Consider the following 23,234-nt stretch of genomic DNA (forward strand, 5'->3'; position numbering starts at 1 on the left):
AATTATTTAGTTATAATCTCTTCTTTCAGAATTATATCGTTCCCCTACTGCTACGCCCAAAATTAGTGTGATAATATAGGAGCGACTTATCCTATGGCATATCGAGTCTTTTATGCTTGTACCAAGCATATGAAGATAAATTTTCATTTTATTCGTGAACATGTGATGACTCAATAACTTTCAGATTCTTATATCTCTACAGAAGATTAAATTACTGATATATTTATTAAATCATTATCTAGACAACGTTTTACTAAGTTAGCAATTAAATATCATTCGGATACTACCATTAAATTTAATGAGGGTAATGATAATAAAGAAAGTAATTATGAAAATAATTTTAAATTAATTTTAATTAATCAAGATATATTCTATTTAACAACATAATCAAGATGGACATTAATCGGTAGTCAAAAATATTTTTTTTAAATTTAATATATTCATTATTATTATTATATTTAATTTTTCATTATTATTTAAATAACTTATATAAATAATCCCTTTAACTACATTAATAACATCATTCAAAAATTACTATTCTCTCCCCTTCGTCTTTCGTCTGTTTCTCTCCCTGTTTTCGTTGGCCCAATGACCCGTGCAAAATCTATCCATTAAAGTCAAACCCAGGAGAAGACTTTGAAATTTCCTTCACAAGTTGAGGAAGGCCACCAGTAGTTTACAGGCGATTTATTGGTCGAGGTAGACACTTTAAGTAGAGTCGCAAACCAAACAGTACTCATCTCGTTCTTCCCCTTCCTCCTCATCCATCATGTACCCCTCCAAGCAGGAGCCCACCTACGGTGCCCCGCCGGCCGCCAACGCCTACTACGGCGCGCCACCACCGTCCACCGGCCTCCCGGTGACTGTGCCGCCGGGCGGTTTCCAACTCCAAGCTCATCTTCCGACGATCGGCCCCTGGTCCACCGGCCTCTGCGACTGCGGCGACGATACCAGAAACTGTACGCGCACATCTCCACTACTTTCAGATCTAGCTAGCTGCCAGTTCAATTTCACTCTTAAATGTCTAATTAACTCGGACCTACGTGCGTGTTCTTCGCAGGCTGCATCACCTGCCTCTGCCCCTGCATCACCTTCGGCCAGGTCGCCGAGATCATCGACAAAGGATCCACTTGTAATCGATCGATCGAGTTCAATTAATTAGTCAACGTAACTACGATGGTATCTATGCGATGATCGATTATATATGCATGTATGAATTCGCAGCGTGCGGGGCGAGCGGGGCGCTGTACGTGCTGATACTCTGCGTGACCGGCTGCTCCTGCTTGTACTCCTGCTTCTACCGCACCAAGCTGCGGGCTCAGTACGGGCTGCGCGAGGAGCCCTGCAACGACTGCCTCGTCCACTGCTGCTGCGAGTACTGCTCCCTCTGCCAGATGTACCGCGAGCTCACCCGCCGCGGCTTCAACATGGACATAGGTATAAATATATGATGATTGAGACATGATGCTGTTCTGTAATTGGGATCGAGGTTGCTGAGATTAAGTTAATTCGATGGATTTAACTTGTTCGTGCAGGATGGCACGCGAACATGGAAAGGCAGGGCCATATGGCGACGATGCCGCCGCCACCCCAGTCCATGAGCCGCTGAGGCCGCCGCGCCGCTTCTTCTTTCTTCCTTTGCATGCATATGCCGATATGGCGATCACTGTCTTGCTTTGCCGCGTCGTCTCTGCAATTTGTGTGGTGTGAATAATGCATCAACGTGGTTAATAATTAAGGAAGATGTTTGTCGATTATGGGAATGATGTATATCCGGTATGAAATCAGGTCGTTGGGTCAAGTCCACTGGAAATCTTAACTGAGTTTTATTTTAGTTGGGGAAATTATATAAATTGGAAATTTCTAAGAAGGTGCGGCTCAACGCCGAAGCCGCCGACCAAATCATGATAATTGGAGACGACGACGATTTGTGTAGGGGCACGCCACAGGCTGTCTCCAATTATCAGCAGACAGCCATTTTGTTTTCTTGCTCTGCTTTATTTTCTTTTTCCCTTAAAAAAGTAGCAAAGTTAAAAAGGATTTCTTATTTTTGTGGTAAAAAAAAAATCAAAACCATTCTTATCCTATCTTTAAAAAAATATATATATTATAATAACTTTAAGAAAAATTATTATACTAAAAGTAAAATTTATTTGCTTAAGTAAAATCATTATATTTAACTTAGTTATGATTTTAACTGGATTAAATTCGCTTATAACAGTTTTTTTCATTAAATGGTTTAATTTGACGGGGAAAAAATTTCTATCCTTGTTGCAGCAAAAAAGGTAAATTCGGTCTCTGTTTTTTTATTTTGTTTTGTTAATTCAGATATTCGATCCAGATAGGCGTCCCATTATAAAGTTAAATATGCTTATTAATTATGTAATCAAATTGTGTGCCGTCTTACACACAGCTGCTTCACTAATCGAACGAATCGTGGTGGTATGTGCATCCAGTTTAATTCTGACCAATAAGGAGGGCACACATCACTGTTACTGAAATCGACATAACTAATTCATTCATTAATAAAAGCCCAAAAAGATAAATATATATTAGTTAAATGGTCACATCAACAAAGATATCAAATTGTCACAACCACCAATGCTCGTTAATAAACATTTAAAAATAAGCATATTGTTATCTTAGAAAGTCGTCGTAGCTTAATCCATTGAAAACTAGTACAAGTTAAATCGATTAGCTTACCCAATAAATAAATAAATAAAATACTCTGAGCTAATTGTTGAATTTCTAAATTACGTTTCTTCCTACCACAAATTAATACTAAAGATCACGGTCCTTCTCACAGACCTTGTCAAGTCAATGAAAATAGCCAAACTTGATTTCCAAGGCAATGGCCAATGGATGTGTTCTGGCGTAGCTGCAACACAATCGTTGGTAGAATTGGCCTCGCGATCTCTCGCTGTTTGTTGGTCCACTGTATTGATTATTCCACATAATTAACACAGATATACTAAAATACTAAGTAACCTTTCTGGCAATGCGTACTTTACAAGGCATGTGACTTTGCCAATTAACAAACATCTCTAATAATTAAAATCAACACGCCATATAGTAGACAGCAACCAAACAAAGACAAAGCAGATCACTCCTTTTTTATTGCATTCACATTCATTCTTTATAATGTTCCTTATATTTCATTTTAAACACGCGCATAAATCATGAGCTTCTCCATTTTTTGTGATTTCTTACGTTGACGTCTAATTAACGGTTTTGAAAACACTGGACGGTACCGTAGTTCTTTGGTGCGCATCCATTGGTGTGCTTGTCCGCGCCGTAATTTTTGAGCCCAAACGCATTGGATCAGTTAATTGAATTGATCCAACTGCAAACGACCACCCTTTTAACTTTCTGCAGCCAACAAAATCCTTGAGTATCTAAACTAATTCCTTTGTCTTGTAAAATTGCTCCTTAACTCTTGTCCATAGCCTATGGCCAGCGGTCTCTGATGCTGGTTCATCTACAGGTTCTTTGAAATTAGCTTTTTCACATAGCTCCTCGTAGGCATCCACCAAATTCTGAAGCCTCGCAACAAATTCAATAAGTAGAGACGCAAAGGTTGCCAATGACAGTGCACTAGCACTTTCATAGGTTCTTGATTCTTGCGGACCTGGCACGGCTTCTGTGAGAAATGATTGCCTCGAGGGCCATTGCATCTGCCTCTTCAGCAAAGAGTCCATCTTGTGCACAGAACCCATGTCACTAGTGATAGAGTTGTGGGCACCATAACTGGCTGACAGTGGCGGCGGTCGATAATCATGGGCTAGTTCTGATTTGTTCTCACCTTCTGTGTTGGGTCTGTTTAACATCCATTTCATTCCATCGGGGAGCTCCACGGCGTCCCAGCTTTCTGAATTCACTAGAAGATAAGATTTCTGGTCTATCTTCTTCTGCAACACCTCAGCTGCCTCATGGACTTCAAAAAGAAAATTTGGTTTTCTTAGTCTTCTCATTTTCTTGAATAGATCTCCAAGCTCACGCAATACTTTAGAACCCTCTATGCCAACTCGCTTCAGCTCGTTCCTAAAGATTTGTCTGCTTTCAGGTGGAGCCTGTGATATTAATCAAATATAAATAGCAAGAGTGGTGAAAAATAGACTATTAAATGCAGGACATGGTGGCAGGACTGAAGGATAGTGAAACAAAGTGGAAGATTATTAAATAGGGTAAGCATAGAAAGAATCTGGTATGAATCATGCTGTCATGATTTTGGAAATTAACTAAAATAGCATAATTAATTTGCATTTCACAAAAAATCAGACACCATTATTGTGGTAGAGAGACTATCGCAAAATGCCGCAATACCTATGGTTGAATCCCATGATAACTCACCGGTTCTACAAATGATTCCTACTTCATGGATCAGAAACCTCGCTTATTGCAGTCTGATGGAAAAAAGTACTAAAATGCAGTGTTGATTTCCTTTGTGATTGATAATTCAGCAGACGCGGAAGAAGCCACAGTGTACAAGAGCTACTTGCATGACAAATGGAACATCAAGCAAAGTTTACCAGGAGTATCTAGGCCGTGTTTGAAAGCACGTGTGAACAGGATTGACAACATAGATAACTAGCCGTTCAATGTGTATACAAATAAGAAATAGGTATAAGGTGGTACAACTACTGATATTTGGTGAGTGGTGACACAAATAGAGCAAGGCTTATACTGATAGCTATGGATGATAGACTCACTGTACGAAGCTTGTAGTGGCTACTAACTCAGGTACAAACCACTATCACTGGATAAAGGAGAGGTCCACTTAATCAGGTCATTGTTAGATAAGTGTGACTTTCTAGACAGTGTATATTGGTCGAGTTTTACATTGTGTTGTGCAGTATGCAATCACTGAAAAGTTTATAAAAATGCAAGAAGAGTTGTGCTGAAAATTCATTGATGGCGTGCTCAATTTACTTCCAGCTATTCCATGAATAAGGAATTAGTAGTTTTGCTAGACAATTATTCCTAGGGACAATGTAACTATCATATTGAGATTAACGGACCTAGGAAAGTTTCTAGTACAACATTTGCTGCTTACAGGTACTTCAGAGCTAATCAGTAGTATTAGCCTTCATTATGTACAATAATCAGAGTTTTTTTATTTGCAACTAAACTAGAAAAGTAAAATGATTGTAGGTGAATAGGCAGGACTATAAGCAAATTTAGATAGTTAATAGAAAATTATAAAAAGAAAAAGATAAGTTGGTAGAGGAAAAAGAAACTGCTAAAGTTATTATTATTATGTATGAAATGAATGCTAAGGAGATTTACCTTCTACTTCCTTATGACAAATAACATTAATAGTTGAGGAATTTGGCGCTGCTAATAATATAATTGGTCCCTGCAAGTCGTTCCATAGGGATGGGCACTGGTCAAAGACATTGGTTTCTCCCTTGTGATTAGTGAAAATTAGTATTCTTTTGATCTTTGATGAATGTGTTTAAGTTAGAAATTGTGATTTAACAAAATAAATTTTATTAAGTGCCCAAATAAGATGATTTGTAGGTTTCATTATGCATATATCATGATTTTAGATAACTCAATATGGACTTGGAGTTGTGGAGCTGAGCATAGCTTCCATTGCAAGTGCCAAAAGATGTTGAGTGCAAAAAACTTAAAAAATCACATGACCTATGTATATTGTCATGTTATAATGGGTAGAGTGTGTATGAATGTATGATAGCATAGGTTGGGAGCTTATTTACCTAGAGCTAGGTATTCTTTCCATGCGTTGTAATTTACTTATATTATTGATTGAGTCCTCGAATGGATTTATGTATCGAAGTATTGCAGACTACCTATGGTCGTAGGGAGTTAGAACAATTTTTAGTAGTAGATCAATGACATGGTTAAGCGATCAATTTAACCAAAGAGATTTTTCAAGTCATTTCTTTTGTCATTACCTTAGGTCCTGCACCTTAAAGTGATTTACGAGGTGGTGAATTAGCTAAGGGGATTTCCCAATTCGATCCAATCAAGTGGGCTAAGGATATTGGGAATAAAATGTCTTTGTTCGTGCTAGTCTAGTGGAAGCCCATTTGAATCAACTGCATATGGTGCCCTTGTTCAAATGTTTAAATTCTAAACGATCAACTAACTTGAATACTTTATTTAGTCAACTAGAGTATTTTTTAAGGTAGACGTTAGAGCTAGATATGTTAGCTTCATTAGAGTTGTTTGAATTTTTTACACACAATTTATTACTTGTTCAGCTCTAAGTACTCCTAACAACTCAAAGGGTGCGTTTGGTTCAAGTTATCATACATAACTTTGAGAATAAAACATAATCTAATGTTGTTTGGTTCAACCTTTGGAATACTCATTTTGGGAAAAATAAAATTGGAAAAAAAAATTTGGGAAATTTTTTTTTGTTAACCTCGGAATCACGTAAAAATTCACACTTCCGGGTAATCACATTTCGGGTTCTATCCCCCATTTGCTTACACGGCGGACATGCTCCATTACCCTGGAATCACTCATTACTTGAACCAAACAAGATTAAATAATATAACCTTAGGTAGATAACCAAGGTTAAAAACAATAACCTTCAACCAAACACGCCCTAAGAGCTTATCCCCATCAAGGCTTCAAGGCTTCAAATCTTTTTAGTTCTTGGAGTCTAGAAGTGACCTCGTTTTCTCCCTTGTGCTCACCTAATAGAAGTCTGGGAGAGAAGTGAGGTTTGTTGGCTCTCGTCTTATATTTGTTCATCTTTTACAAGAGAGTTTAGTTCTTGTTGTTATTGCAATCGTAAAAAAAAAAAGAGGTTCTCTACTCATCTTTTGGACAAATTTGTTATGGTTTGCTTCATTTCTTTATTTCCAAAGAGCATAATAGTGTTTTTTGGGAAGTCACACCGACAAAAGGTTCGTGGAGTAGGAGACAAGGGTCGTGGAGTAGGAGAGATCTCAAAACCACATCCAGCTCTTGGTGTTAGCATTGTTTCATTTTAGCTTCTGCACATACTTAATTTGTTTTAGCTATTCCACACTTTATTCTTGCCACGCACACTCTTGCTACTAGCATTGAATTTGAATTGCTGTAAGCAAGAATTTTAATTATCTATCAACCCTCTAGTCAACCATTCAAAACCTTCAAAGAGACTTAGCATGAGACCTTTTTAGATCAAGTCCAATCAATTTGGAGTGCAGTCAAGTTTTAAATTGTGGTTTAGAACTTTTCCCATCAGAATGTAGTTTGTTTCTATTCAATTACTAAAAGTTCATCTGTGCTATTAGTTCCAAAATCTTCAACTAAAGAATGTAGCTTTGATAGTCGCTAATCAGTTCCTTGTAGAATGTTGCCAATCAGAATCTTCATCTAATGCCCCCAGAAAACGATAAGAGAGGAAAAACATTCATTGAAATATTTGAAACTTTTTTAAATAGATGATAGACCTGGACAATCATTCTAGAATTGGAAATAGGTTTGTAATATGTCCAAATATTTTATTTAACAGGTGAATGCTGACTGTAAGATGAAACAAAGCCTTATAGAATAAAAAGAAATATTTTGATCTCAAGGTTACAAGATAAAAGGAAAATCTACCTGAATCTCTGAAAGTACACAACCATGCAGGGCCATAATCATAAAGGCACAATGCCTGAGTGCACCACTAACTCTAACATAGGAGCTCCAAGGATACCGCCACTTCTTATAAAGACCATGTGGGGGCTCCCAGCCAGCAAAAGCTAACTACAAAGTTACATGGAAAATATTCAGTAGCTTTCAATTCAATCTACATCAGATTGCAAATACATAAGCAAAATAGACATACAAGAGAATCCTCTTGACTCGTTGATTGAACAGCAGACCTGTACCCACTGTACATAGGATCATCATAAGCTTGGTAAGTAAGGATTTTGGAAGGAATTCTGTCATATTCAACACACTGAAGATACCCATTGACACAGCCTACATGGATAAGGATATACAATTCAGCTGATAAGCAGTTGTGGTTCTACCAAGCATTAAAGAAACTGAAAATAGTATTGCACTGTCTACCAAACTATTAATAGTGCATATTTTCATACTAGAAAACTGCAGTAAGTCATGTGTTCAGAATTTTGATTATTGCTAGTGAGATGAAATTTCATTTAGCAAAGTGAACTGAATTACCAATTACTTGAACTTTATAAATGTACAATTCTGTGAACACTAGCAGTTACATTTTCTGGTCTGATCAAAGAAGGGTAGATCAACATTCCAGGACAATTCAGAAATTCAGATACATAACTAAGCTGTAAGCATACTACTACAATAATAATACCTTCCAAAGACTTAGCCACGCCTATGAAGTTCTTTGCTACTAGGTTATGTAGGTCCTCTCCTGCCCAGATTGGATAAATGCAAATATTTACCCCCAAACCAACACCAGCACCAAGTGCAATCAGAAAAAACCGACTCACAGCAGTCTCAACAAATTCCCGTGTTTTGTATCCAGACACTAGAATGAAACAAAACGTGAGTAAAAAAACTCGAAATCCATATTCATATGGTGCCATTTTGGGGAATAGCTTTATGTAGGATGCAAGAAAACCTGCATCACAGTAGAACACAAATATAAGGCAAAGGTTAGCATTCTACAATTACTATCCAGCTCATAGAAGTAAAGCAAGAGGTAAATATTATGCATCTCACCGGCAACAAAGATAAAAATGATGATAATCACTTCTTCCCAATTTCCAGTGACTGTTGATATTTCTGCAGCCCCTAGAGAAAGGCCTCCAGCAAGCAACGTTCCTAAACCCCGATTAAAACCCTTGCTTAGTGTTGCACCTGCAAGACGCACTATTTATTTACTCTAGTCCGTAGGCGATGCACCAAGGAAGAATTTTTTTTAAAAAAATCTTTTTTGTTTTTGGAGAAATCGGAGACGGACCGACCCGTTAATAGGTGTATATAAATAGTCATTTAGAGACTCAATGGCAGTTTATTGAGAAGCCGAAAATACTTTTTATTGGTCTAAGACTTGTTTATTCGGAAGTTATAAATCCAATTAGTAATTCACTATCCACTTTCTCCGAAGAATATGTTAAAATTGCAAATTTATGTCTATTGGTTTGACAGAATGAGATGACGATTGTTCTCACGGAAAAATGACGATTGGGAATGAATTCAAAAGTTTGGAGAATCCAGTATAGATGGAATTAGAGAGACGATTCATCCAAGCAGACGGAAATGGAAACAAGACAGAAAAAAGCACGAAGGAGCGATAAATAGATATGAGGAACCGTATCGATAACGAACCAGGGATGACCATTCAAAAAGCGATTCTGCATTTCGAGCCTAGATAAACTTGCGGAAACCAGGTCAAAAGGCAGAATCAAGATCCGATCGACGGCCCAACGCACCTATGCTGAACTCGAAGATGACGACGACGGTGAGGATCGCCCAGACGGAGTGCTTGGAGAGGTCGCGGAATGGCACCTGGAAGAAAATAAGCATCGCGACGATGGTGAGGGCGAGGCCCATCTTGGCGGCGAACACCACCTTGCGCGGATCGGATCGGCCGAACTCCCAGCCCTTGAGGGCGAGGCCTTGGAGGCCTTTCCAGGCGGCGGCGGCCCCGTCGGAGAGGCGCCGGAAGCAACCGCGCGGCGGGTTGAAGAGCTCATCGTCGAGGTTGGGGAAGAGGGTGGAAGAGAGGAGGCGCTCCTTGCTCCGCTGCTCGAAGGTGTAATGGAAGGATCCGAGCTTGGGAGGGGGAGGCAGACGATTCGGTTCCATGGTCGACAGTCGAAAGCCCAATCACGAACAAACAGTCTTCATCGATGTGAATATGAAGACCCTGTCTCACTGTTCAATGAGGATGATTGCTCCAATAAATCTTGCTCCAGGACCAGCATCCTTTGATAAAAAAAATTAAAAAAAAATTAGATTTTTTTTTAAAAAATGATATTTTAATTTTTACCTAATATTTTTCATACATAAAATCAATCCATTTGGGTAGAATTTAAAATTATAAAACTGAGATTTTAAATTGCAAGTGACTTTCTTCACAAAGTTGTTAATCACAATTTAGTAAATTACACCCCCATATATTAATTAAAAATTTAGCAAATGTCAACCCTTTACTAAAAGATGCACTTAATTTTTAATTAAAATAAATTAAGTTAGATAAAATAATAATATTCTAGTTGAACAATTAAAATCATCTTTTACTTAGACTAGCACGGCTTAATTTCTAAAATATTACTAAAGCTTAATTTATTTTAGAAAAGATTAATGTTTCATCAAAATAAATTAGCACAAACATTATACATAATTTTTTTTTTAAATTTACCAAAAGCAGCATTCAACTTTTTGAATTGACCAAAAAAAATATATCATATTTTGGTAATTACCAAAGGGTGCACCAAAAGGTGCATAATCCCTCCTAGTAATTATATCTATATGCAATCCCTCTCTCTCTTTTCGAAAAATAATCAAATTTATTTTTTCTTTCATCTCACCTATTAAATTTTATTCAATACAAATTTATATTTTTCAAAACCTCTAATCCACTATTAAGAAAATCGAAAATAGTAATGGAGAACATATTTGGACTTCTTATAATTTTAGAAATTTAAAGGACCTAAAATAGTTACAATCTGAGATTTTTAGGTTGATCAATGAGTTTCGGTCTCTAAGTCGATTAATGAGTTTAGATCGAAATCCACTAATCAACCTAGAAACCTTATATTATAACCATTTCAAATCATGTAAATTTTTAAAATTACAAGAAATCCAAATATGTGATTAGGTCCACATTAGACCTTCTATATTGACTACCAACTACCATTACCAAATATGAAAATTAATATTATTCAGTGGCACAATGCTATTCGAGGTAAATAGTAAACTAATTGTGCTGTTTTCTCACTTATTTTACAGAGTCATTGTCTTATTGGGAAGCCCCTGGCTACTAGGCCACCACTGCTCAAGTCATTCACACAATTCAAGGTTAATTTTTTTTACCATTCTTATTTCTTTTTTTTTACTTTTTATTTCAATTTAAATTAGGGGATTTAGGATTTAAATTAATTGTGATTTGTGAATATTAATTTAATCACATCATATACATGACTTTATTTTTAATTAATTATTTATGTTGATTATGGAGAGGTTTTTTAAACCTAAATGTTTTCGTGAGGGTTCATCCATGTTGGTTGCTACTCGGAAAACCTAGAGGTTCCACTGTACAAAAATTTTGTACAAAGGTCTGAACCTTTTCCTAGCTATCATGTGTTCTTTTAAATTAAATTTTGGATCGCCTGCGGAACTTAACACTTTTGATCCAAAACTTAATTTATTTGTTCTTTTAGGTTTAGACTTGGATCTCCTGCGGAACTTAACACGTTCGATCCAAATCACCTAAGTTATTAATTTCATTAAATATTAATTTCCATAATTGGTTCCCAGTACTGACGTGGCGAGGCACATGACCTTCTTGGATATGGGAACAACCACCACCGACTAGACAAAACCTTTTAAGCAAAGTTAATATTTAATTTCCTAAAATAACTTTAGGTTAACCGAAAGGAACAATCAAATCACAAGGAAAAGAAGAAAACATAAGAACACTACATCGAAAATAAATTCGAAATACTAGAATCGTAAGCCTCTTGTATTTGGTATTATTTCCAAAAATAACTAGTATGATGCGGAAAGAAAAATTACTAGTTATACCTTTTAGAAAGACCTCTTGATCTTTTACCGTATTCCTCTTCTAACCTCGGACGTTGTGTGGGCAATGATCTTCCAAGATGAGAAACCACCTAAGCACCTTCTTCTCCTCCTTGCTAGGTTCGGCCAAAACAAAAAGCTTCACCAAGGATGAAGAATAACACCAACCAAACTCCAAGGGATGCAAGCTTTCTCTCCTTCTTCTTCTTCTCCTCCAAGTAGTATCCGGCCACCACAAGAGCTCCAAGCAAGAGATAGGTTTTGGCCACCACAAAGAGGAAGAGAGGGAGGGAGGATGGCCGGCCACAACACCAAAGAGGGAAAAAATAACAGAAGTTGTAACCCATGAAGGCACCCCAACCCCTTCTTTTATATTCCTTGGCTTTGGTAAATAAGGAAACTTATTTATAATAAAATTTCCTTAACTTTCCTTGACAACAATTAATTAAGAAAAATTAAATAAAATTTCCTAATTAATTGTATGTGGCCGGCCACCTCATGTAGAGCAAATAAGATAATTTTTAATCAACAATTAAAACTTCCTTATTTGTCTTTGGAAATTTTAAAAATAAAATTTCCCTTTAAAATCCCTTCATGGTTGATAAAAAGAATTTTCTATAATTTTAATTTTTCAACATGTGAATAATTTCAAAGAGAAAAAATAAAATATCTTTCCAATCTACAAATAAAGAAAGAGATCTAATCTCTTTCTTTAATCTTTTGTAGATCCTTTTAAGAGAGATATTTTAATTTTAATTCTCTTTAATAAATTATATCTTCCACATAATAAAAATTAAAAATTAAAATTCTTTTTAATTTAATGGGGGCCGGCCACCTAAGCTTGGATTCAAGCTAGGGCCGGCCACCCATGAATCAAGGCTTGGCCGGCCCTAGCTTGAACCACAAGCTAGCTTGGCCGACCCCCTTATTATGGGTATGAAGGTGGGTATAGGTGGGTATAGTACTCTATAAATAAGAGGCTACGATAGGGATCGAGAGGAGGAATTGGTTTTGGTCTCCCGATAAAATTAAGCATCCCGTGTTCGCCCCGAACACACAACTTAATTTTATCAATAATAATTCATTCCACTAGAGAACTATTATTGAACTACCGCACCAATCCCAAATTACATTTTTGGGCTCCTTCTTATTATGAGTGTGTTAGTCTCCCTGTGTTTAAGATATCGAATGTCCACTAATTAAGTGAGTTACTGACAACTCATTTAATTAATGTCTTAGTCCAAGAGTAGTACCACTCAACCTTATCATCATGTCGGACTAAGTCCACCTGCAGGGTTTAACATGACAATCCTTATGAGCTCCTCTTGGGGACATTATCAACCTAGTATCTCTAGGACACAGCTTCCTTCTATAATCAACAACACACACTATAAGTGATATCATTTCCCAACTTATCGGGCTTATTGATTCATCGAACTAAATCTCACCCTTTGATAAATTAAAGAAATAAATATCAAATATATGTGCTTGTTATTATATTAGGATTAAGAGCACACACTTCGATAATAACTGAGGTCTTTGTTCCTTCATAAAGTCAGTATAAAAGGAACGACCTCAAATGGTCCTACTCAATACACTCTAAGTGTACTAGTGTAATTATATAGTTAAGATAAACTAATACCTAATTACACTACGACCTTCCAATAATTTGTTCCTTTCCATCTTGGTCGTGAGCTACTGTTTATAATTTATAAGGTACTGATAACATGATCTTCTATGTGTGACACCACACAACATGTTATCTACAATATAAATTAATTGAACAACTACATTTATCATAAATGTAGACATTTGACCAATGTGATTCTTATTTCTAGATAAATGTTTATACCAAAAGCTAGGCTTTTAATATACATTCTAACAATCCAATGATCCTAATACTAGTGAAGTTGTGGAAATTCAATCTCATGTGGAATTAGATTTAAATGATATTGTTAGTGATCTTGGATTATGAAAATCAATTGAAGAGTTTGATATTTCTATTCGAGATCAAGTCTGAAGAGAGTACTTGACTAGGGGGCCCTGCCAACCAATTGGGCATATGTATCTAAAAAGTTCTTTTGGTAATCAAGAAAGGAGTTTCCAAGATAGTTGGTATAAAATATATACATGGCTAGAATATAACATATCAAAAGATGCGCCGTTTTGCTTATGGTGTTATCTTTTTAAACCATCAAATAAAGGAGGTCAATATAAAGAGGATGTCTTTGTAAAAACGGAATTCATTAATTGGAAAAATACTTTAGAAAGATTTAATTTGCATAATGATATCGTAGATAGTTGTCACAATCATGCTAGAGTATAGTTTGAATCTTTTCAAGATCAAAGACATAGTGTTTCAAATATATTACGAGCACATGAGCGAGATATAGAGGTTTCTTATCGCACTCGTTTAACAGCAATATTGGATGTTACGCGATTTCTTTTGAAGCAGGGACTGTCTTTGCGTGGACATGATGAGTCAAGTAATTCTTTAAATAGAGGAAACTTTCTTGAATTTCTTCAATGGTACAGTCAACGGAATGAGGAAGTTTCAAAGGTTGTTAATCAAAATGCTCTCGAAAACAATCAAATGATTTCTCCAGCAATTCAAAAAGACCTTATGCATGCATGTGCCTCTGAGATCACACTTTCCATAATTGAATATATTGGAAACAATGTTTTCTACTTAATGGTTGATGAATCTCGAGATATTTTAGTGAAGGAGCAAATGAGAGTTGTTTTGAGATATGTGAACAAAAGAGGACAAGTGATTGAATGATTCCTTGCAATTGTACATGTATCCGGCACTAGCTCTCGTTCTTTGAAGGATGTTATCAATGCTTTATTTGTGAAACATGGATTATCATTATCTAGACTGAGAGGTCAAAGATATGATGGAGCTTCAAATATGCGGGGTGAATTTAATGGATTGAAATATCTCATTTTGCAAGAAAATCTATATGCAAGGTATATTCATTGTTTTTCTCACCAATTACAATTAGTTATTGTTGTTGTTGCCAAGAGTAATCTCAATGCGAGTGTTTTTTTAACTATGTCCCTATGATTTTCAATATGACGAGAGCATCATGTAAAAGGAGAGATCAACTTAGGCAAATTGAACATGATAGGATTGTTGCAATGTTGGACGGTCGAGACATTAGTACGAGCAGTGGCAAAAATCAAGAAACTAATTTAGTAAGGCCAGGAGACACTCGTTGGGGATCACACTACTTGACATTGGGTCGTCTATTATCTATGTGGCCTTTAGTGATACAAGTGTTGTAGAATATTTGTGATGATTCTAGTTCTTTTGATAGTAGAGGGGTTGCCAAAAGTTTGATTCAGAAAATGGAGAATTATGAGTTTGTGTTCATGTTGCACTTGATGAAGATGATATTGGGAATGACACATGAGTTGTCACTTGTGTTACAACAAAAGGATCAAAATATTGTCCAAGCCATAAGTTTGGTTGAGAGTGTGAAAGATCAATTTCAAATATTTAGGGAAGAAGGATGACATACAATTATAGATAAAATCAACACATTTTGTGAGTTTAATGAGATCCTAGTGCTGGAGATGAAAGACAATTGTTTGATTGATGGTCTAGTAGACGTAGAAGGCAAGTCATCACCAATTTACATTATTATCGTGTGGAGATTTTCTATTAGGTATTATTTCTAAAAAGAAAATTTATTATTATTATATTTATCAATAAGATTTTTTTTAACTTATTAATTATTATTCTTGCAAATTACAATGTTAGGTTGCTGATTTAGTTATACAAGAGATGAATACTCATTTTTCAGAAGTTGACACAGAATTGCTTAGTTGTATAGCATGTCTTCATCCAAGGAATTCTTTTTCTGAATTCAATGTTCAGAAACTCGTTCGACTTTATGATTTATATCCTGAGGACTTCTCAACAAATGATTGTATAGTTATTGAACAACAACTTCAGAATTTCATTCATAATATACGACAGGATCTAAATTTTTCTAGAATTGAAGATTTGGGAAGGTTTGCTTAGAAAATTGTTGAAACTCTAAAAAATCAAGCTTATCCATTGGTTTATCGTCTGATTGAGATGATATTAGTTTTACCAGTTGCGACCGCTTCTGTTGAAAGAGTATTTTCTGCGATGAAGACGATAAAAACTGATTTACGTAATAAAATGAGAAACGAGTGGATGAATGACAGTCTAGTCGTATACATCGAGAAAAATATCTTTTCAACAATTGAAAATGAGCAAATATTGCAACGTTTTCAAAAGATGAAAAGCCGTAGGATGCAGTTGCCTCCTCTTTCTTATCCAACGACCACCTAATATGTCACCAAGTGTTAACTAATACTTCAATAAGTAATAGTCTAATTGTAATTTATTGATTTAGTATTTTATCTTTTTATGATGTCAAATTGAACTTTTTCTTATTAAATATATTTATTATGTTACAAAAGATATTCTGTTAGTTCTCGTTAAAATTTATCTCTGGATCCGCCCTTGATAGTTCATTACTTTGTCGTTCCCTCGGATGAGTCTAGTGGCTAGCGTATGAGGTGTTGCCATCATGAGATCTGGGGTTCGAATCTCGGTAAAGCTAAGGTAAATATCTCCCTCATGTGCTAGTCACTATTCCAAAGGCTAGTAACCGTCCGTGATTTACTTCCTCCATTTTAGCTCTAGGACGAGTTGACGGGGATACTGGGACGAATATATTCACCTTTTTGCCACTCTTTTTGTTGCTATTTAATCAATATATTCGAGTATATTGACTGCTATTAAGAATAAAAATCAGCTGGCTGGCACAGAGGAAGGAGTCAAGAGCCTCAGGCAACATTCTCAACTTATTTGGGGCAGCGTTGATCATGCTTCATCCTACTAAGTATGCAACTATGCTGGTGGAAAAATTCTCTATTTTTTTTTCCCTTTCTATTGGACTTGGACCTAATATGAGAAGATATCAAGCATATTGATCTTGATATGTAGAGATGTCAGATCTAACGTGAGCACGATCTTCCATAATAAGTTTGAGAAAAAAGGTTAACATGAAAAAAAGAGAATTTATTTTTTTTCAAAACTTTTGATATCACTATAACTGCCGAAAATAGTAATGAAGAGTATATTTAGACTCATTGCAATTTTAAAAATCCACATGACCTAAATTGATTATACTATGAGGTTTCTAGGTTGATCAGTAAATTTTGATCAAATTATATCCACATTGGACCTGATATCTCTCTATATCATGCTCACATTAGGCCTGATATAGGGAGATATCATGCCCAACAAATCAAAAAAACAAAAAAAAGAAAAAAAGAAAAAAATGAGAGATTTAATTTTTTTCAAAATCTTTGACTACCATTTTAGAGATCCATTGATAGATCTTAAATTATAAAAATTTCAGATCCTATGAATTTTTAAAATTTTAAGGAGACCAATGATATTTTCCATTACTATTTTCAATTTTACTAGTGGTGATGCAAAAGTTTTTAAAAATATAATTTTATATTAAATAAAATTTAATATGAAGAGATTTAATTGTTTTTCACGAGGAGAGGGAGAGCAGTTCGGATCCTTTGTCCCGAAAATTTTCTGTCCCCATATCCCCTTGCCGATCGGATGGACCAAATTACATCTTAAGGCATCATGACATTCTTAAGATGTGTACAGTATCCTCATGATGTGCAAGATATTCTTGAGATATAATCTGATCCGTCCGATTGATAAAAAGACACGGAGATATAGAAGTTTCAGGACAGAGGATCCGAGGGTTACATACCGACATAATTATCAGACAGATTAAGTATATTTGTGTATTTTTAGTAATTATTAAAGTGTGATATACTTTTGATGAATTCAAAAAGTTAGATCCTTGTTCTCGTAAATTACCATAGAATTAAAGTTTCCATTTACTGATAAAAATAAATAAATAAATAAATTTTGAAAGACGCCAGAAAGCCAGCGGGTGCAGGTGACTCAGCCCGTGTCGTGACTCGTGTCCACTTTTCTTCTATCGCGCCGGCTGCTCTCTATCGCTTCACCGCAGCGCGGATAGGGTCGAAGCATCGACCACCGCGTAGGGACGCCGAGCAGCAATGGCAACCCTCTCTCCCGCGGCCTTCTTCTCCCGCTCTTCTTCCCTATTCTCTTCCTCCGCTGCCGCGGCTCTCATCCACTCCTCTGTCTCCTTAAAGTCGAACCCAACCTCCTCACGGCGCCTCGCCCGTGTTATGTCTGTCCGCGCCTCAATCTCGCCGGATTCGCCACTTGAGGTCTGCGCAAAGGCATCCGTCACCGTGCCCAATCGGCTCGGCGATTGTAATGTCTCTCGATCTCTTTCCTCTCATCTTTGCTGACTTCAAAAGAGGCATCTTTTTTTTTTTTTTTTTTTTTCTTTTGAGTTTCATTAGAGTCTCGTGCTTCAGTGCACCATCTATTGTTAACAATGTTTTTTTTTTTTAAATTTTTGTTTAGTGATCGCGGGGACTAGCTCACTCGTTCTTTGATTGTCAATTGTCTTCAACATTACTCTCAGAATTATGACATTGCATGAGCGTTCCTATGATTCTCAGGTCCTTTCACGCAAAGGGTACTTTTGACCCTCGAAGAGAAGCATCTGCCTTATGATATAAAGTTGGTAGACTTCGCAAAGAAGCCAGATTGGTAAACAATTGACTATAGATTACTGAAAAAAAGGAGGACAAATATGGAGGAATTGATAGGTTTAGCTCATGTTACATTCGAAAATTGATTCTCCAGGTTTTTACAAGTAAGCCCGGAAGGAAAAGTTCCTGTCATAAAGCTTGATGATAAGTGGGTTGCTGATTCAGACATTATCGCAAAGTCATTGGAAGAGAAGTATCCTGTTCCATCCCTTGAGACTCCTCCAGAGAAGGCATCAGCGTATGCATTTTACTTTCATATCTTTGCATCTGTATTAAATGTATAGTTAATGAAATAGAAATCACTTCCATCTCTTTTATGGATTATGGTTATCTTGTTTTCACTACAGAGCATATGATTTGCTTGGGGTTATCTAGATTTCTTTTACTTAGTATTATACCACAAGCTTTCTCAGTATTTGGCTTTATCTAAAGCATTTCAAAGCAATTTCTATATTAACGCTTACCATGGATCACAAAGTTATCTTGAGCGGGCACATCAATTTAGGCTTTAGGAAATTTTCTCGGGCATGCCTTTTTTTGTTTGTCAAAACAAAGGGAATGATGAGAACGGGTAGAAATTCCAATGCACTTCTGTTGCTAATTATTTGTGCTTATAGCATGGAGAAATTTCATTAAAGATAATCATCTTTTCTAGAGAGGGATTGTACCTTATTTTGTTATAATGGACAAATTGGAGCTATAGAGATTAACTAGTTATTACCATTGAAGCCAAGTGCTTTATAAATCTTCATACAGTTTTATTTTGGACAGAGTGTTAACATAATTTGTATCTTCTTTTGTCTTTTTCATAGTGGTTTAAAGATCTTCTCAACCTTTATTGGTTTCTTAAAAAGCAAAGATCCTACTGATGGCACAGAGCAGGCCTTGCTTGATGAGCTGACTTCTTTTAATGAGTATTTAAAGGAAAATGTAAGCTTATTCTTTCATTTACTTTTACTCTACTTAGGTCAAGCATTAATGCTTCCATTCTTTAAACACTGTGCATACTAGTGCATTTGTCTGCTAATCAGAGAGCAGTTGCCTGACTATTTGTGTTAACCATGAAAGTCCCAAGTTGCTCCCTCCATGTATGATATGTAGGCGGGGTGGATTTGACATTGCTATTTTCATTGGATATGAAAATTGGCATGATGAAGACCCAATTCTGACAGTATAATCAACCCTGGATCTTCTTGCGTTTTCTCCAAATTTTATGGTCAAAGTTGAGAAACACACTCCATTTGGCTGTCAGAGTTCACCACAACCATTTTCTAATATTAAACATGACAGTGGGATGTATGTTTCAATCAGCTCTCAAGTTCTATTGCTTCTCGTTGAATTTCTTAGATAGATATCTCTTATATTCAATCAAGATTTTTAAAATTTGCTTTCATGATTGATGCAATTGAGCTGCAGCTTCATGGATTTGGTTTGGTACTGCTGTCATGCATGTAACCTTCTGGCACTACTTTAGTGAGTTGGGAGTAGTTCCTACTGCACTATCAACTATATTTTCTCCTTTATCAGGGTCCATTTGTGAATGGTGACAATATATCTGCTGCTGATCTGTCACTTGGGCCTAAGCTTTTTCACATGGAAATTGCTCTCGGTCACTACAAGAATTGGTCAGTTCCAGAATCACTCAACTATGTCACTACATACATGAAGGTACGCCAACTGCTTTACATTTTCTAGGTTCCTGACAGTCGCATTCTTTCCATTTATGATATAATAATTTATCCGATGAACACTTATTAATTGGAAACACATTGAATTGGAACATTGAGTTCACTTGAATGATGGAAAAATGAAAGGGGAAGGAAAAAGATTGAATTCTCAATGGAAAATAAGATAAAATATTCATTTTCTAGTTCACTTGAAGGAAAGAAACACAAAGAAGTGTATTAGGACCAGCAATTCAAACAAATCACTTGTGAGTTTAATGCATTTGAAGCCACCTCCACACTTGGGTCCCTAACAATTTACTTGGAATGAAACATATAAGTGAAGATATTTAATGCCATTCATTTTCACTAATTTAACTTCCAGTTAAATCAACAAACAATTGAAGTTTAACTTGATAGAATCATCACTTTTTTTTTTCATAACTTCACTTGTCTTGGTATTGCAGTTAATTTTCTCCAAGGATTCTTTCGTGAAGACTAGAGCACTTCCAGAGGACGTGATTGCTGGATGGCGTCCCAAAGTATTCGTTTAAACATCAACAAACGAACTCTTGTATAGTTAGGCACAGACATCTACCTCGCTTTCTCCATGCTCTTTTGAGCTTGGTGCAATATGCAAAGCTAGCCAACTTTCCCTTATAATCTTGTTTAATGCTTCATTACTTCGAAAGAATCAGAATAAAGCCCATAAAGCAAACAGCTTATTTTGTCGAGTAATTTAATCATTAAGTATGTATGGAATTGCATATTCTGTATAGAACTGTGCCTTGGCTTAACTCAAACGATCAACTGTCAGATCTATTCTTCCAAGCAGGTTTTGAAAGTGACTATAAGTTGTTGATCTCTAAATTAAACAAGTGAGCTGATAATGTTGATGGATAACCAAACCTCCACCAAAAGCCAGAAGACCTTCCGTGGCGTATATTGGCATGACTTACTTGCACTGTAAAGCAGCACATATTCTCTTGATCATCTGCAATGAGCTTACCATTCAAGTTGCTCACCTACCCTTTAGTCTATTCTGATCGACTCATCATCTTTTTTGATGATCTGTTATCCACTATGTATATATTGCGTGTTAACTACAAACTGTAAACAGTGCACTCAACTCAAGATAGTGAAGAAACAGATATCTTACCTATCTAAACCTAAAAGTGAACAGAAAAATATTGAGAATGACACCTTGTTGGCACCAATAAACTGTGAATCAAGTCGCAATATTGTTTATTGTTTGCTCTTGAGACTCCATATAATCTTGCTTATAATTAGTCTTCTTGCTCTTTATACAATTTCAGCAAATTAATTCTACTTATAGAAGCTGTAAATCTTCGCTTTCTGTTTGCTTTAATTTGGATTCTACAAAATGGGAATGGGAGCGGTCCAGGTGTTCTTCTTACTTCAGTTATGGGCGTTAATTGACATGGCTCGTTGTTCGTCGCTGAGCGGCCTCCGAGTGGAGCTCACTCACGTCGACTCCAATGGGAATTTCTCCAAGTTCGAGCTTCTACAACGAGCCGCGCTCCGCAGCAGTCACCGGGTCGCGAGGTTGACCTCCGCCGACGGCGGCAGCGGCGCGGTGGTGAAAGCCACCGATGCCGGAAGTGGCCAAGTCCAGGCGTCTGTCCACGCCGGCAGCGGCGAGTTCCTCATGGACCTCGCCATCGGCACGCCCAGCCTCGCCTACTCCGCCATCCTCGACACCGGCAGCGACCTCATTTGGACGCAGTGCAAGCCCTGCGTAAGGTGCTTCTTGCAGCCCTCCGCTGTCTTTGACCCCTCGATCTCCTCCACCTACAAGAAGCTCCCCTGCACCGGCGAACTCTGTCACGCCCTGCCCACCTCCCGCTGCGCCGCCGCCTTCGACTGCAAGTACCTGTACACCTATGGCGACTCCTCGTCGACGCAAGGCGTGCTCGCCAGCGAGACGTTTGAGTTAGGAAGCGACGCGAAGCCGACGGCAGTGCCCGGCGTCGCCTTCGGATGCGGCGACACCAATGTGGGGAACGGCTTCTCGCAGGTGGGTTCTCATCTTGGTTCTATTCTTTGGTCTGTTCTTATCTGGTTAACATGGCTTCTGGCAGGGCGCCGGCATCGTGGGGCTCGGCCGCGGGCCGCTCTCGTTGATATCTCAGCTGGGATTGGGCAAGTTCTCCTATTGCCTCACCTCCTTGGACCAATCCAAGAAGAGTCCTCTGTTATTTGGCTCCCTAGCTGATCTCAGCGCCAGCGAAGGGACGGTGGCCGTGCAATCGATCCCGTTGCTGAAGAACCCGCAACAGCCGTCCTTCTACTACCTCCCCCTCAAAGGCATTACCGTCGGCGGGACTCGCCTCCAGATCCCGAGCTCCGCCTTCGCACTCCAGCAAGACGGGACCGGCGGCGTGATCATCGACTCCGGCACCTCCATCACTTACTTAGAAGCGGCGGCGTACCGGCAGGTGAAAAGGGCCTTCCTGAACCAGGTGCAGCTGCGGGCGGCCGACGGCTCCGACGTGGGACTCGACGTCTGTTTCTCGCTGCCAGCGGGGGCGTCGTCGGTGACCGTGCCGAAGCTGACGTTCAATTTCGACGGCGCGGATCTGGATTTGCCGGCGGAGAACTACCTGATCGCGGACTCCAGCACGGGGTTGCTGTGCTTGACCATCATGGGATCGAGGGGCTTGTCGATCATCGGCAACTTCCAGCAACAGAACCTGCACATTCTCTACGATTTGAAGCAGGAGATCCTCTCATTCGTCCCTACGCAGTGTGATAAGCTCTGATTGGCTTAATTGATTTTATAGAATATGGGGAATTATTGCACACTATCTCTGTTCTATAATATAATTGTTTGTTTTCGTCGATACGTGATTACAGTGATCATGCATGCTCATTAATGTCTAACTAACAACTAACGTTAGTGCACTTTTTATCCAATATTTTAAGCTAAACCTGTTGGATTAAACAAATTGATTAAACACAAATTACAAATTAATTCTAAATATCTCTTCTATTTCTAAAAAAAATTATCTAATTTCATCGCAAGAACCTTTTCATCTATTCATTGTAAAATCCACCGCACGGCCGACCCACACGGTTAGACTCCATGGCAGAGTTAAATTAGGAAACTACAATTAGCCACTCCTTTTTATATAAGTTAATATATTTAATGTTCTTAATGTCGGGTTGATTTTCTTGCAACCCAAAAATATATAAATAAGG

The 23,234-nt window shown here is 37.5% G+C and overlaps 4 protein-coding genes across 4 annotated transcripts; 3 read left to right on the top strand and 1 right to left on the bottom strand.

The window, feature by feature from the left end:
• Nucleotides 1-665: 665 nt before the first annotated feature.
• On the top strand, nt 666-1,853 carry LOC122038805 (cell number regulator 2-like). The gene is made up of 4 exons (XM_042598746.1): nt 666-959; nt 1,061-1,132; nt 1,225-1,437; nt 1,536-1,853. Exons 1-4 carry the CDS (start codon nt 770-772, stop codon nt 1,607-1,609), a joined length of 549 nt encoding a protein of 182 aa, XP_042454680.1. The 5' UTR covers nt 666-769; the 3' UTR covers nt 1,610-1,853.
• Nucleotides 1,854-2,969: 1,116 nt separating this feature from the next.
• On the bottom strand, nt 2,970-9,796 carry LOC122038806 (aluminum-activated malate transporter 4-like). The gene is made up of 6 exons (XM_042598747.1): nt 9,369-9,796; nt 8,656-8,793; nt 8,285-8,554; nt 7,793-7,929; nt 7,564-7,710; nt 2,970-4,070 (listed from the first exon to the last, which is right to left on the bottom strand). Exons 1-6 carry the CDS (start codon nt 9,742-9,744, stop codon nt 3,396-3,398), a joined length of 1,743 nt encoding a protein of 580 aa, XP_042454681.1. The 5' UTR covers nt 9,745-9,796; the 3' UTR covers nt 2,970-3,395.
• Nucleotides 9,797-17,651: 7,855 nt separating this feature from the next.
• On the top strand, nt 17,652-20,790 carry LOC122038808 (probable glutathione S-transferase DHAR2, chloroplastic). The gene is made up of 6 exons (XM_042598750.1): nt 17,652-18,001; nt 18,256-18,346; nt 18,443-18,586; nt 19,161-19,278; nt 19,876-20,016; nt 20,480-20,790. Exons 1-6 carry the CDS (start codon nt 17,779-17,781, stop codon nt 20,564-20,566), a joined length of 804 nt encoding a protein of 267 aa, XP_042454684.1. The 5' UTR covers nt 17,652-17,778; the 3' UTR covers nt 20,567-20,790.
• A 458-nt stretch (nt 20,791-21,248) lies between these two features.
• LOC122038807 (aspartic proteinase nepenthesin-1-like) lies at nt 21,249-22,878 on the top strand. The gene is made up of 2 exons (XM_042598749.1): nt 21,249-22,050; nt 22,115-22,878. Exons 1-2 carry the CDS (start codon nt 21,397-21,399, stop codon nt 22,793-22,795), a joined length of 1,335 nt encoding a protein of 444 aa, XP_042454683.1. The 5' UTR covers nt 21,249-21,396; the 3' UTR covers nt 22,796-22,878.
• The last annotated feature ends 356 nt before the right edge of the window (nt 22,879-23,234 follow it).

Source organism: Zingiber officinale, chromosome 1A (assembly GCF_018446385.1).
Source record: "Zingiber officinale cultivar Zhangliang chromosome 1A, Zo_v1.1, whole genome shotgun sequence".
Taxonomy (NCBI): domain Eukaryota; kingdom Viridiplantae; phylum Streptophyta; class Magnoliopsida; order Zingiberales; family Zingiberaceae; genus Zingiber; species Zingiber officinale.